The 16,055-nt window shown below is 45.9% G+C and overlaps 1 protein-coding gene across 1 annotated transcript in view; it reads right to left on the bottom strand.

Moving 5' to 3' along the window:
* OBSCN (obscurin, cytoskeletal calmodulin and titin-interacting RhoGEF) overlaps positions 1-16,055 on the bottom strand; it is a 294,242-nt gene that overhangs the window by 192,284 nt on the left and 85,903 nt on the right. Inside the window, 6 exon segments of the mRNA XM_060248274.1 lie at positions 3,179-3,448; positions 5,350-5,616; positions 7,097-7,366; positions 8,506-8,772; positions 11,806-11,910; positions 15,354-15,515. Coding sequence (XP_060104257.1) covers positions 3,179-3,448; positions 5,350-5,616; positions 7,097-7,366; positions 8,506-8,772; positions 11,806-11,910; positions 15,354-15,515 — 1,341 coding nt within the window.

The following is a 16,055-nucleotide window of genomic DNA, read 5'->3' as shown; positions in this document are numbered from 1 at the left end:
AGGGCACCCCTCTGGCAACCTGTCATAGCCAGAATTTATTTTATTGATTCAGGTAAAACTTATTTATACCAAACTGCCTAATCAAGGCCCCCAAGGTGATGAAGAAGAAGAAGATATTGGATTTATATCCTGCCCTCCACTCCGAAGAGTCTCAGAGCGGCTCACAATCTCCTTTACCTTCCCCCCTTCACAACAGACACCCTGTGAGGTAGATGAAGATATTGGATTTATATCCCACCCTCCACTCCAGCGGCTCACAATTTCCTTTCCCTTCCTCCCCCACAACAGACACCCTGTGAGGTGGGTGGGGCTGAGAGGGCTCTCACAGCAGCTGCCCTTTCAAGGACAACCTCTGCCAGAGCTATGGCTAACCCAAGGCCATTCCAGCAGCTGCAAGTGGAGGAGTGGGGAATCAAACCCGCTTCTCCCAGATAAGAGTCCGCACACTTAACCACTACACCAAACTGGCTCTCCTGTTTTATGATGCAAATAAAAACAAGGGCTGCGGCTCAGTGGTAAAGCACTGAAATATCCTATATTCAGTCTCCAGCAGTTCCAGCTGAAAGGAACACGGCCCACAAGGCTGGCCCAACCAACTTAAAGAGGTCCAGCTGTTCTTGACTAAGGTCAGAACTTTTTTTGTCCTGGCCTCAACCTGGTGGAACTCTCTGCCAGATGACCTCCAGGCCCTGTGGAACCTTATGCAATTCCACAGGGCTTGCAAAGCAGAGATTTTCTGTCAGGTTTTCTATTAAGGACAGCAACGGCTGGCACCTTTCCTTCCTCTTTTGCCCGCCCCCCTTCAGAAGTTTTTCTCCTCCCCTACTCCCCATATGCTCTGATAGTTTGGAAGGAGAACTTAATTAGTGGGATGCCATTAAGGGGTGGGTTTTTTTAGTATTTTATTGCTTCAATTTGCTGAAATGTTTTAACTTGAATTTGAATTTCTGTATTGTTTTACCTGCTGTTCTGTACATCACCCAGAGTCTGGCCTAGGCCAGGATGGGGTGATTAAACAAATTCAATGAACAACAAGAACAGCAGCACTGTTTTATACACACCAAATAGTAGAAGATGGTTAGCAACGTCAGACTGTCCGTAGCAATCGAAAAGAGCCAGTCCAGTATCACCTTAAAGACTAACAAAATTCGTGGCAGGGGATGAGCCACAAATTCTATTAGTCTTTAAGGTATCCCAAGGACTGTCTGCTCCAGGGAGACACCCTCCTGACTGTTTCACCAATTAAGGAGGCTTGTTTGGTGGGTACACAAGACAGAGCCTTTTCTGTAGCAGCCCCACAATTACGGAACAACTCCCCCAGGGAGCTACCCCTGGCCCCCTCGTTGTCGATCTTCAAGAAGCAGCTGAAGACAAGTTTTACGCAGGGCTGCATTTCGACCGATTTCGTTTTTATTATTAGCAGTCTCCCGATTGGAGTTTTTAAATTGTGACATTTTATGGGTTTTACGACGGTTGCTTTTCGATGGTTTTCTTTTTTTAAAAATCATGTTTGATTTCTATTGCGAACCACCTTGAGTTCCTCAAAAAGGCAGCGGATACATGTTTTAAATAAATACATAAAACCTCTCTCGGAGATTGTGAGGATCGTGGGCAATGGAAAAAACACGTTCGCCACAAGATCCACAGAATTTAGCTTTAGTTTAGTTTAGTTTATTCGATTTCTATCCCGCCCTCCCCGCCAAAGCAGGCTCAGGGTAAAAACCATTCAATTAAACATTAGATTAAAACAATTTAAAACGTTTTTGGCGCTAATTTCCGTACAGTTGAAGGATGGCATTCAGTGTTCTTAAACATCCTTTTAGATCTAATATCTTTTTTGGGGTTAAACCAATTTATTGTAATATATTGTAATAACATATCTTCATTTGTCCTTAAATGTTAGTACATATATATAACATTTTCTCCACCCCACCCCACCCCTTTTGTGACCCCCAGCAGTGCATGCCCCCCTATCAAACGTCCCCGTATTATTATTTAATCTAATTTGTTATAAGGTAATAAACTTTGTCTATTAGAAAATCTTTCTCCGAACAACTCAAAAGTTATAATCCGTCTTCATGATATTTCTTCTTAGTCATTAGGAATAAGGAAAAAAGGTTATAATCCAATAATCATGTCTTTTAAACCGTACTCCATACATCATTTCTTTAAAAATTAATCATTGTCAAAGATCACCAAATGTCCTTTAATGTTCCATTGTTTTTCAGTGTATTTTTGAAACTTTCCCCAATCGTTTTTAAATTTCTCTAAATCTTGTTCTTTTAAGATTCTCGTAACTTTGTCCAATTTAGATCTAATATCTTGACGGTAGTCGTCATTCAGTTACAAGCTAACTGAAATAATACCGTCTTGCAGGCCTTGCAGAACAGAGGACGGAAAAGATGATTGAATGGACAGAAATAGTTTGCACCGTGTGGCTCAGCAGTTTAAAGGGGTTTTCTTGGGCAGCTAGCCCTAGGTTTGGAAACAGCTGAGCTATGTGGGCAGGCTTCCCTGCAGCTCAAGTGTTTCAGGCACAAACCCAGTTTGGTTCATACGTAAGCCAACTGAGTCTGTGGTTCAGTTCATGATTCTCTCACAAACCACGAACTGCAAACCAAACCGCATTTCTGTAGTCTGTGCCAGGCCTGTAGCCACAGGGGGGGCCTGTGGGGACACTGCCCCCGGACTTTCAGTGGGCCTCCGGGGCGCAGTCTGCCCCCCCACTTTTCATTTTGCCATGGCTGAGTCAGCACAGTGTTCTCAGTGACAACCAGAGCCAGGAGAGCTGAGCAGGACACAGTGCGTTGAGGCAGGAAAATCAACAGGTGGAGAGGAAGGAGGCAGAGGAAGCCATGTGGAATTGGGGGGGGGGGGGCGTGATATAGCTCCTGACTGCAAAGTGCCAGGGTGGGAGAGAGGGAGGTGGAAGGAAACCCCCTGGATAGCACACAAGGTGCAGCCCCTTCTTCACTCCAAAGTTTTAGGGTTAACTGCCTCAATTTGGCCACATTCAGAGCCTCCAGCTTTTGCCCCTACCCCAGAAAGCTTCTGAGAAGCGGCAAGCCCCACACAGTGGATGGGAAACGGTGCCCCCTGACTTTTCAAAGAGCCCCCCGACTTGTAAAATCCTGGCTATGGCCCTGGTCTGCGCCCGTCCCTAATAAAGGGGACTCACCTTTCACCTTCAGACGAGCACTCTCGGAGAACCTCTTCTGCACCTTGACCGTCACTGTCCCTGCATCTTCTGGCATGACGTGTTTCAACGTCAGGGAATGACACTTGCCCATGGTCTTGATCTCGTTGAAGTTGTTGGGGTAAAGGTGCGTGTCGTTGAGGAACCATTCCACTTCCTCGTTATCCTCAGACAGCTCGCAGGTGAAAATGGCACCGCTCTCCTCTTCAATTTCCACATCCTGAAGGTGTTTCGTTATCTCGACTTTGCGGTCTGTTGGGGAAGAAGAATAAGAAGACGATATTGGATTTATATCCCACCCTTCACTCCAAAGAGTCTCAGAGCGGCTCACAATCTCCTTTACCTTCTGCCCCGCCCCCCACAACAGACACCCTGTGAGGTAGATGAAGATATTGGATTTATATCCCGCCCTCCACTCCAAAGAGTCTCAGAGTGGCTCACAACCTCCTTTACCTTCCTCCCCCACAACAGACACCCTGTGAGGTAGAAGAAGATATTGGATTTATATCCCGCCCTCCACTCCAAAGAGTCTCAGAGCGGCTCACAATCTCCTTTACCTTCCTTCTCCACAACAGAAACCCTGTGAGGTAGATGAAGATATTGGATTTATATCCCGCCCTCCACTCTGAAGAGTCTCAGAGCGGCTCACAATCTCCTTTCCCTTCCTCCCCCACAACAGACACCCTGTGAGGTAGATGAAGATATTGGATTTATATCCCGCCCTCCACTCCGAAGAGTCTCAGAGCAGCTCACAATCCCCTTTATCTTCCTCCCCCACAACAGACACCCTGTGAGGTAGATGAAGATATTGGATTTATTTCTCACCCTCCGCTCCGAAGAGTCTCAGAGCGGCTCACAATCTCCTTTACCTCCCCCCCCCCCACAACAGACATCCTGTGAGGTAGATGAAGATATTGGATTTATATCCCGCCCTCCACTCCAAAGAGTCTCAGAGCAGCTCACAATCTCCTTTACCTTCCTCCCCCCACAACAGACACCCTGTGAGGTAGATGAAGATATTGGATTTATATCCCGCCTTCCACTCCGAAGAGTCTCAGAGCGGCTCACAATCTCCTTTACCTTCCTGCCCCACAACAGACAACCTGTGAGGTGGGTGGTGCTGGAGAGGGCTCTCACAGCAGCTGCCCTTTCAAGGACAACCTCTGCCAGAGCTACGGCTGACCCAAGGCCATGCTAGCAGGTGCAAGTGGAGAAGTGGGGAATCAAACCCGGTTCTCTCAGATAAGAGTCTGCACACTTAACCACTACACCAAACTGGCTCTCAAACTGGGAGAAATCAAAGGTATAGAATGAGATTCCACAGCGTTTTATTCCCCCAGGCTGATAAATGTTTGGGCATGTCACAAAGTTCCTTAGCATCTGGCAATCCCTTTTTCATGCACGAAAGTAGTTTTTTTAAAAAAAAGGATGTAGTTATCTCACAGAATCAAAAGACCAAACAAGACAAGGCAGTAGCTCAACTTCAACCTCTTTTTGAGCTCCCCCTTTTTCATGTTGCTCAGCCTAGGAGATCCCCTTTCCGTCTCATGAAAGACTCCCTCATACAGACGTCACTCCACAGGTTCCCTTCTCGAACCCTCCTTCTTGTCTCATTGCAATTTCAACAAAACATTTACAGTGCAATCCTGTGCAGTTTTACTGTGGTCTAAATTCATTGGTGTATAAACCTTTAACATGTCTCTCCCTCAGTCATCTCTTTTCTAAAGTGAAAAGTCATATATTTTTCAGCCTTTCCTCATAGGTGCTCCAATCTTTTAATCATCTTGGTTGCTCTCTTCTGTAATTTTTTTCCAACTCCATTGGTGCATTCACACGACACTAAATAATGTGTTTTACATCTGGATTTTTGCTATTCTTACACAGTAAAAATCCAGTTGTATTGTAAAAGGCATTATTTGATATAGTGTTAATGCACGCCACAGTGCCCTTTCTGACATTCCCTTATTTTCAGACCATGCATGAAACTTAAGGTACTACTTGTGGTTTGCAAATTATTCTGGATTGCTAAATTTAAAAGATGCATAAAAGTTAAGTGGATTTGGAAAGAAGCATAATTTGTTTGATTTCTGTTTTTATATTAAGGGTGCATATCACAAAATGGCACAATTCTCTTTCTGCACAAAAGCACATACCCAAGACAGACAGCTTGGCTTTGGTCTCTGCACTTCCAGCTTTGCATTTGTAGACACCTGAGTCGCCAATATTTAGCCTCAAAATTTTGAGTTCCGCCGTATTCTTATCCCTCTTGGGCTTAAATCTCTCGGAGGGCTCGATGAGGGTGTGGTCTTTGTACCATTCTACGGTCTTTGGCGAAGGCTTAAAGTCACAGGACAGGACAATGGAATGAGTTTCCAGAACAACCTTATCTTCTAGTGGCCTGGTAATGGTCACTTGGAGATCTACAGAGAGGATATCAAGTTCAAAGATGTGTCCTTTGATTTCAGACTTGGGGAAATAATGCATATTTTTCCAACACAAAAAAGCATTCCTCACTATGAGCATCTATATTTGTTATATAGTGTCAGAATGTGCATACATGAAGTACACAATTAGACATAAATTGTGCCCAATAGGCACCTATACAGTACACAATTAGACATAAATTGTGCCCAATAGGCACCTATACAGTACACAATTACACATAAATTGTGCCCAATAGGCACCTATACAGTACACAATTACACATAAATTGTGCCCAATAGGCACCTATACAGTTTTTAAGTATGACAGGGCAGTCCTCGATGAACTTAAATACAAGTATTATAGTTTGATGCAATATATGAGCATTCCTCAAAGTTGTGATGCTCCTTTTAAAGCCTCTGTAAGACTGTAGAAAATCAATTCCAAATCTAAATGAGATCCTGGGGACTTCAGTGGTGGTCAAATGCATCTATACAATGTAATCTGAATTTCATTAATCCTGGAGGACTTCGTGAAATCACTTCTAACCTGCTGAAACCACCCTCACACAACAAGTGAAAAGTCCTTCGCTCAAAAGGAGGACTGATTTGGAGCATTTGCTGATGTGGATGCAGTGATGGCCGCTCGTTTAGTTTGCTGTAATTAATTGATCAATTTGATTCAGAAAAAGTTAATGCCACCTCTCTGAAGAACTTCTTTGAAACAGGATCAGACAAATTCACAGAGAAGAAGGAGAAGAAGACTGCAGATTTATACCCCGCCCCTTTCTCTGAATCAGAGACTCGGAGCAGCTTACAATCTCCTATATTTTTCCCCCACAACCCTGTGAGGTGGGTGGGGCTGAGAGGGCTCTCACAGCAGCTGCCCTTTCAAGAACAACTCCTACGAGAGCTACGGCTGACCCAAGGCCATTCCAGCAGCTGCAAGTGGAGGAGTGCGGAATCAAACCCAGTTCTCCCAGATAAGAGTCTGCACACTTAACCACTACACCAAACTGGCTCCCTATTAGAGCTATGGCTGACCCAAGGACAATCCAGCAGCTGCAAGTGGAGGAGTGCGGAATCCAACCCGGTTCTCCCAGATAAGAGTCCACTCACTTAACCACTATGGCTGACTAAAGGCCATTCCAGCAGCTGCAAGTGGAGGAGTGGGGAATCAAACCGGTTCTCCCAGATAAGAGTCTGGTCACTTAACCACTACACCAAACTAGCTCTCCAGTTTGGAGAGCTCCATCAGCAGCTATCAACCATGAAGATTACACAGTATCCCCTGTATATCAGGCTTGAAGGGCAAAACCCGGAGGAGGTCTTGATCTTTGTGCCTTGTTGGTAGGCCTTCCAAAGACTCTTGGATCCAATACATCTGATCCAATAGGGTTGCTCTTCAATTTTTTTTATTCTAAGTAATGCATTTGGGAGCACATGCCCAGAAGGGCCAATACTGTCTCAAGCCACTTACCTTTCACAACCAAGTTTGCCAAGGACTTTGATTTCCCAATGGCAAACTGGATGGTACCAGTCATGTCCGCATCGGTCTTCTTCAGGATGAGGCGGTGGATGGTCCCCTCTTGCTCTATCACAACATCCTTGCTGGGCTGCAGGAGCTCTCCACGGAGAGACCACTTAGGGGGCCTCACGGACCGGATGGAAATCTCACACTCAAACCTGGCTTCGGCCGGTTCCGTCACCTCCACGTCCCTCAGCTCCTTCACGATGTTGATTGATTGCTCTGAGGAGAAGCGGGAATGAAGGAGAGAGAAAAGTTAAGGGCCCGCCCTACCTCTGCGCTGTCGCTACTGTTGCTTGGAGATCTGGACTCGATGTGGAATTTAGCTAAAGATGGATCTTCCCTATGGTGCAAGGAGTTATCCGTGGCAGATCATGACTCTTTTACCAAGAGTTGGCTCCCTGCACTTGGAGAAGGCTCTACCATTAGCAGAATAGAACTTTTGGATCTGACTCACTGTTATATACTTTGTCCCAGATTATCACAGAGTACTCTTTAGAGAAAGATTAAAGTGTGGAATTTGCTATCAGAGGATGTTGCAATGGCCACAGGAATAAACCTTCAACCAGCCCTGCCACCAGGCCCGTAACTAACCAGGGGCCCTTGGAGCCTGGCCCCCTGACAGTTTTGGGGGGCCCACTCACCCCTAGACTGCCCCCCCTCTCCTGCATAATTTAAATTGCATGAGAGGGTCACCCATGAGCAGCCACTGTCCCTCCCATAACATTTAAAGGGTCCACAAATCAGCTGATCGGTAGGGTCCAAATCATGCAGGAGGGGCAGCAGGAGCAGTCAGCAGCTTCCTGCTTGATTTAGAAGAAGAAGAAGATATTGGATTTATATACCGCCCTCCATTCCGAATCTCAGAGTGGCTCACAATCTCCTTTCCCTTCCTCCCCCACAACAGACACCCTGTGAGGTAGATGAAGATATTGGATTTATATCCCGCCCTCCACTCCAAAGAGTCTCACAGCGGCTCACAATCTCCTTTCCCTTCCTCCCCCACAACAGACACCCTGTGAAGTGGGAGGGGCTGAGAGGGCTCTCACAGCAGCTGCCCTTTCAAGGCCAACCTCTGCCAGAGCTATGGCTGACTCAAGGCCATGCTAGCAGGTGCAAGAGGAGGAGTGGGGGAATCAAACCCGGTTCTCCCAGATAAGAGTCCACACAATTAACCACTACACCAAACTGGCTCTCTCCCCCATGGCTCCCCATGGCCCCCTCCCCTGTGGCCCGTAGCTACGGGGCTGCCTGCCACAATGCCAGTAATTCTCCTGGTTGTTCTATGATGCGGATAAACGATGCATGCTCTCTGTATTATGGGCTCCATCCATACTTGCTAGCCAAGAAAGGGGAGATACCTTCCACGTAGAACTGAGCACTGCTTTTATCGTCGATGGCATCACAAGTGTAAATATCCTCGTCATCAAACTCTGTGTCATTGATGATCAGTTTCCGGTAGACCCCATCGCTTACAATCTCATACTTCTCGCCTGGACAGATCTCTTGGTTGTTCTTGTACCATGTGACCTCAGCATTGGGGCGGGACACTTGGCACTCCAGAAAGCCCCTGTGTTTCTCAAGAGCGATCTTAACACGGAGAGGTTTTACAATCTTCACAGGCAGTTCTAAAGGAGAAGATTTGTTTTAAAAGACCACGTGATCAACAATAGTAATGAAAACCATCTCTCAGCTGCTAGGACATTGTATGCGCAGCTGTGGAAACAGGGAAAAATACCAGAGAAATGGGATTGGATTGTGAAAGTTTTATCGTGGAGTGAGATGGACAAATTAACCAGAACTCTAAGAGACTATGATTTAGATATATTCAAAAAGGAGTGGAAGAAATTTAAAGGATATATGGAGAAAGAGTGGAATGTAAAAAGACATTGGACAATTATTTTTTAGTATTAATGAGAAAAGAAAAGTATTGAACTTCGATTGGTTAGCGGTACCTTTATAACTGAATTTAAATTTATAACTTCGGGGAAGTCAAATATTGGAGGGAGGGGGGGTTGAAATATAATATGGGTTAGTATAGAAAAGAGACAATTACTTTTTCGCCCCATAAGACGCACCTGACCATAAGACGCACCTAGTTTTTAGAGCCGTTTGTGTGAATTTAGAGGCATTTGTGTGAATTTTTTGCAGTATTCGCTCCTTAAGACGCACACACTTTTCCCTCCACTTTTTTGGGGGGAGAAAGTGAGTCTTATGGTGCAAAAAATACTGTAAATATTGTAACCATATGTTATTAATAAATTGTTAAAACACGATAGTAATGAAAACCACCACGATGGTTAACAGCTTGTGGAGAGATGTAAAGAGATTCACGGCTTTCACACGGATTAGGCCAGTAGCAGTAAAAAACGAGCAAAAGTCCAGTTGCACCTTAAACGCTAACAAAACTTGTGGCAGGGTATGAGCTTTTGTGAGTCGCTGCTCACTTCTTTAGATCCGGCCATTAATATTTTTTCTTTAAAATTTTTATCTCCTAACCAAAAGGAATCAAAACATATAACAAAACAGAACAATAATAGAAGCCAGTCTACAGATAAGTGTTTAAGAACAGTTTCCAAATATCTACAAATACGTCCAGTCGCTTGGGTTTTGGGAGAGAAAGTAATCAGTAATCTTCACAGTCAACCTATAAGGTAGGGCAATACTCTGGTGTAGTGGAAATTACATGAGGAGATAAGTGGTGAGCCATACAGCCCTTCTGTATGTGAATGGCAGTCCCAGGGCAGCAGAAAGTTAAATCCTACACAGCACTGTAATGTAAATGAAGAACACCTGGGATGGGGCGGGGTGTAGATAAGAAGCAGGCAACTTTGGAGAGAGGGCAGCGGCGGCTTCAGTGGGGGCTTCAAGGGCAGCTTCAAAAGACGGTGGCTTTGGATGGCAGAGAGTGGCTTTGGACGGCTTCAAGCACAGAAGACCGCTTGAGATAGAAGAGGCCTCAGCAAGGGAGGACAGACTTCTAAGCTGTGTACAAGCTGTAGAGAAACGCTGCACTCCAGCCTAGTTTCCTGGACAGACTGCTAGCCTTGTGGAGTAGACTTATCTTATAAAGTTCACTGGGTGGGTGAGGGATATTTTCACTACTATATTGTTAAAGTTGAATAAAGCTGCATTTCTTTGGTCACAATTTATTGCTTGTAGGAATCACTAAAACTATGGGTAATACATCTGGTCAGGCCTCAGCTTCAGTGGGAGCTCCTGAACCTTTCTAAGAGGTCCACCTCCTCCTCCCGAGAGTTCTACCTCCTTGTCCATTGCATAGTATGTGCAGCTGCACAACAATCCCTGGATGAGCTCCACTGCCTATTTATCTACAAAATTACCCCTGCATGTGGTCACTCTATTGCAGACAAGGGGCCAAGTCTGAGAGGCTATGTTTTGTCTAGGGTCTTCTACTGAGTCTGACTTTATGGCTCACTTTTTTTAGCCATTAGATATATTAAATTAAAAACTGGGGTTAGTAGGGTTAAATTAAATGAGCAAAAAGGTCTTTTCAATACTGTGAGGCTGTGAAGTTTCTGCATTAGGTACGCATGAAAAGTGAATAGCACTGCTATACCTAAGCATGCCAAACTCCAGGTGGGTGACGAGAGAAAACCCTAAGGTTCCGTGATAACCAGCCTCCAAAGAAGCATGAAGACACTTATACAAATATACAAAACACACTTCTATATTATTACAAACACTCTCAGACAAACCATCTTATAAACATACATGAGGGACGGTGGCTCAGTGGTAGAGCATCTGCTTGGGAAGCAGAAGGTCCCAGGTTCAATCCCTGGCATCTCCAAAAAAAGGGTCCAGGCAAACAGGTGTGAAAAACCTCAGCTGGAGACCCTGGAGAGCCATGAATGGGGCTGTGGCTCAGTGGTAGAGCATCTGAGTAGATAAGACTGACTTTGATGGACTGAGGGTCTGAGTCAGTATATGGCAGCTTCATATGATCATATGTTTTGGGGAGGGACGGTGGCTCAGGGGTAGAGCATCTGCTTCGTAAGCAGAAGGTCCCAGGTTCAATCCCAAGCATCTCCAACTTAAAAGGGTCCAGGCAAATAGGTGTGAAAAACCTCAGCTTGAGACCCTAGAGAGCCACTGCCAGTCTGAGTAGACAATACTGACTTTGATGGACCAAGGGTCTGATTCAGTATAAGGCAGCTTCATATGTCCATATGACCCTGATATACAGAACACCCAAAGTGAAAACAAAGGAAGGACACAATCTAGAAAGTTCATAATAAGTAGTCCCACGTAGTCAACAATCAGTCCTTCCACCTTCAAAGGACTCCTCAGTCCAGTTGCTCCTGAGGAGACCCTGTGGTGTTTCTGAATAGTCCCAATTCCAAATATATTATGTACTCAGCATAACACAGCGACGAGGTAGTACTTTATATTCCCTTGTTTCATTAGAAGCTTTGACCAGCTTTCAATAACTCTATCAGAGCACATCAAGATTCTAATTCTTTTCATACAAGTTACAATTTTCAAAAAGTCTTGCAGTCATGTAACTATTTTAAATGCTGTTTTTAATTGTTGGAGCATGTTAGCGTTTTTATGTTTGCCACCTTTGGTGTCCTTATCAGGTGGAACGGCAGCATAAAAACGTTGCAAATAAAGCGATGGGAATAAATAGCGATCACTACCGTTCACTGTAAGTTGCGCTCGAGATTCTGCGGTTTCCGCAACAAACTTGATCTCCGCAGAATCCTGCACCTCCACACTTTTGTAGACGAGGGCATAACTCTTCCCTGTGAGGAGAAAAAAAACTGATTCCGTTGCAGGACAGCTGCGTTAAGACAAAATCACTCCACTCAAGTGGAACGATATTTAAGAACCATAAACAGTATCAAGAAGTTCAAGAAGATTTGCAATTCAAGGCAAACTTAGAATTTTTTTCAACCCCTAACCACAGGACAACTAGTGTGGTGCAGTGGTATAGAGCAGGGGTGGCCAACGGTAGCTCTCCAGATGTTTTTTGCCTACGACTCCCATCAGCCCCAGCCAGCATGGCCAATGGCTTGGGGCTGATGGGAGTCGTAGGCAAAAAAACTCTGGAGAGCTACCGTTGGCCACCCCTGGTATGGAGTGACAGACCAGGATGTGGGTTCAAATCCCCACTCTGCTTTGGAAGCTTGCTTAAGTGACCTTGGACCATTCAAGCACTGACAACTTAGCCTACTTTACAAGGTCATTGTGAGGATAAAATGGAGGAGAGCGGAAGGTTGAACGTAAAGTAAATAAGACGCATACCTCTTGGCCCATTAGCAAGAAATTGATGCAGCTAAACATGTATGGATGTGGCACCAATAAAATCAACTCTGTGGATCATATTCTGCTCCCCGCCCCCCAGAGACATAATTTATTTATTAAAATTAGGTTCACGAAAAAAAAACCCTCACTCTCAGAGTAGAACTATTATAACATTAATAGCTGGTGCGATTTTTGTACACTCACATGACAACTCATGTCGGTACATGTTTATAATAACCTTACAATTTTAACCAGATTCTATAATCATCTCTACATGGAAGAACTTCATTTGGTCTCCAAAACCCAATAAATGACTTCCAGATTTCATCGTAATCAGTAGGTGAAAATGACTACTGGGAACCAACGAAGGAAAAATTATTTACTGTTTCCCCCATAGCATAGATTTCCCGAAGTTTGTTGATCAGGAATCTATGTAGGGTTGCCAACCCCCAGGTGGAGGCAGGGGATCCCCAGGCTTGGAGGCCCTCCCCCCGCTTCAGGGTCAGAAAGCGCGGGGGGGAGGGGAGGGAAATGTCTGCTGGGCACTCCATTGTTCCCTATGGAGAATGATTCTCATAGGAAATTGATCTGCGGGTATCTGAGGCTCTGGGGGGGCTGTTTTTTTAGGTAGAGGGACCACATTTGCAGCATAGCATCCAGAGCCTCTCCTCAAAATGCCCTCCAAGTTTCAAAAGGATTGGACCAGGGGGTCCAATTCTATGAGCCCCCCCAAAAGGTGCCCCTATCATTATTCATTATTTCTAACGTAGGGGAGGCATTTAAAAGGTGTGCGGTCCCTTTAAATGTGATGGCCAGAACTCCTTTTGGAGTCCAATCATGCCTGTTATACCCTTGCTCTTGGCTCCACCCCCAAAGTCTCCTGGCTCCACCCCCAAAGTCCCCAGTTATTTCTTGCGTTGGACTTGGCAACCCTAAATCTATGGAAGGCCACTTTGAATTTTTTTTTCAAGTTTCTCAAGGTCTTTATTTAACATTTCAAAATTACAATGGGTGTAACACTAAAAGTTAAAACCCATAACAGTTCCCAGGAGTATGCAGAGAGATTTGTATGTAACAAGTCAACAGGTTTGCTCAGCAACTTCCAAAAGTCTTCAGCTGCAATCAGTATCGAAACCAAGAAACACTGACTCTTTTCCCTTGAATAGTCCAGCCATAAATCAAAAATAAAAAGGTCTGGAGACATAGTGTGTATAGTATTACCATTTGTAAAATTTTATCGGCAACAGTGCCCCCAAGAGACTGGATCGCTGAATAAGACCACTCATTGATTACACCCTTTCCAACAAACTGGTCAATAAGAGGATCAAATTTTATTCAGTTTGACTGCCCCGAATTTTTAGCTCTAAGAAACAAACTGATATCTCGTTTATTCAGGCCCGTAGCCACAGGAGGGCCCAGGGGGGCGGCCTCCCCACCGAACCCCCCCTTCGACCTTTATGGCCCCTCACTTACCCACTGCTTTGGCAGCCCCCGATCTTCCCGCCACTCTGGTGGCCCCCGCCTCCCTCTGGGGCGCCTCCCCCTCCCTCCCACCAACCCGGTGAAGCACTGGCTGCTGGGACTCTTTCAAGCCCCTCCCCATCAATCAGCTGATCGGCGGGAAAAGTGCAGTGAAGCGCCGGCTCCTGGGGCTCTTTCAAGGTGCCCCCCCACCCCCGTCGATCAGCTGATTGGCGGGAAAAGCTGCACCAAGGCCGGTGGTTCTTTCACTGGCTTTCCGGCATGCTCAGCACATTCAGCACTGGCCGCCCCAGCGCTGAATGTGCTGAGCACGCGGGAAAGCTGGCGTAGGAACTGCCGGCCTTGGCACAGCTTTCCCCGCCAATCAGCTGATCGCCAGGGGCGGGGTGCACCTTGAAAGAGCTTTATGAGGTGGGTGAGTAGGAGGAAGGGAGAGGCGCCGTGGAGGAGGAGATGGGGCTGCCAGAGTGGCGGGAAGATCAGGGGCTGCCAGAGAAGTGGCAGCAGAGAGAGTGGGGGCAGCCAGAGCAGGGGGGGCCCTCCACCTGAAATTTTTTTCTGTGGGTCCCCCCCCCAACTAAAATTTTCTGGCTATGGGCCTGCATTTATTTAATAAGGACTTCCTCTCTCCAGAAGCAAAATCATCCTGGTTACTTAGCGCTGAAGACAAACAACCCAGCATGTGGCAAAATTTCGAGCAACGGTTGTCAAATCACACATCAGCTTTTGGAGTAGCGACCATTAAGTTCTTCCATGTTTTCCTGTGGAACGAGTTTTATGTCGGGACAAGGGTTTGCTGCTTAGGACTCTGGTTAGGGTTGCCAATCCCCAGGTGGGGGCAGGGGATCCCCCGGTTTGGAGACCCTCCCCCCGCTTCAGGGTCCTCAGAAAGCAAGGGGAGGGGAGGGAAATGTCTGCTGGGAACTCTGTTATTCCCTATGGAGATTTATTCCCATAGAAAATCATGGAGAATTGATCCGTGGGTATCTGGGACTCTGAGGGGGGGCTGTTTTTTGGGGTAGAGGCACCAAATTTTCAGTATAGCATCTAGTGCCTCTCCCCAAAATACCCCCAAGTTTCAAAAAGATTGGACCAGGGGGTCCAATTCTATGAGCCCCAAAAGAAGGTGCCCCTATCCTTCATTATTTCCTATGGAAGGAAGGAATTGAAAAGGTGTGCCATCCCTTTAAATGTGATGGCCAGAATGCCCTTTGGAGTTCAATTATGTTTGTCACAGCCTTGATATTGGCTCCACCCCTAATGTCTCCTGGCTCCACCCTCAAAGTCTCCTGGCTCCACCCCCAAAGGCCCCTAGATATTTCTTGAATTGGACTTGGCAACCCTAACTCTGGTTGCAAAAAAAAAGGACAATAAATAAGAAATGAATAGATGCATGAATATCCGACATGGGACTCATTTATCCCTTCTACAAATCCCCCTTCATATCTCCCCTGCCTACCTTCTTGGCGCAGTTTGATGTTGTCTCCGGCCCGAATTTTGTTCTCGTTACTGTACCACTGGGTTTGCACATCATCGTGAGAGATTTCACAGAGGAAAGAAGCGCTCTGTTTCTCACTTACTTCCACGTCTTCCAAGGGCTTCACGATCTTGACGTCTCGAGCTAAAAGATCACAGAGACTGGGTCACCAACAATATAGATGTTCCTTCTCCTCTTCTGTTTAACAGACATCCCAACTATACAGGCTCCGCTCTAGAATCTCCTGTGGTGCCCCTCCCATCTTTTAGTTAAAAACACAACAGCGGTAGAAGCAAATCAGCGGCAGGGATGGGGAGGCTCTGTGCCCTCTGGCTCGTAGATGGTTTTGATCGCCAGCTTCACTGCTCTCTACAGATCTAAACTGTTTGGCACTCGGAAGACGACCTGCAATACCAAAGGATCACCTGTATTACGTTTTGCATCACCTGCCTTGCTGTGTACTCCATTGTTCTGGGAAGCCAAGTTGAATTCAGTAAGGCGTAGGGCTTTTCGTTTTTAAATAGAATCTGGAGTTGGGAGTGACCAGTGAAATGGCCAAGTTTGCAGATGACACTCAATTGTTCAGGGTGGTGAGAACCAGAGAGGATTGTGAGGCACTCCAAAGGGATCTGTTGAGGCTGGGTGAGTGGGCGTCAACGTGGCAGATGAGATTCAATGTGGCCA

Source organism: Heteronotia binoei, chromosome 10, assembly GCF_032191835.1.
Source record: "Heteronotia binoei isolate CCM8104 ecotype False Entrance Well chromosome 10, APGP_CSIRO_Hbin_v1, whole genome shotgun sequence".
NCBI lineage: Eukaryota > Metazoa > Chordata > Lepidosauria > Squamata > Gekkonidae > Heteronotia > Heteronotia binoei.
Note: the sequence above shows the minus strand (reverse complement) of the source record. Positions and strands in the feature narration are given on the sequence as shown.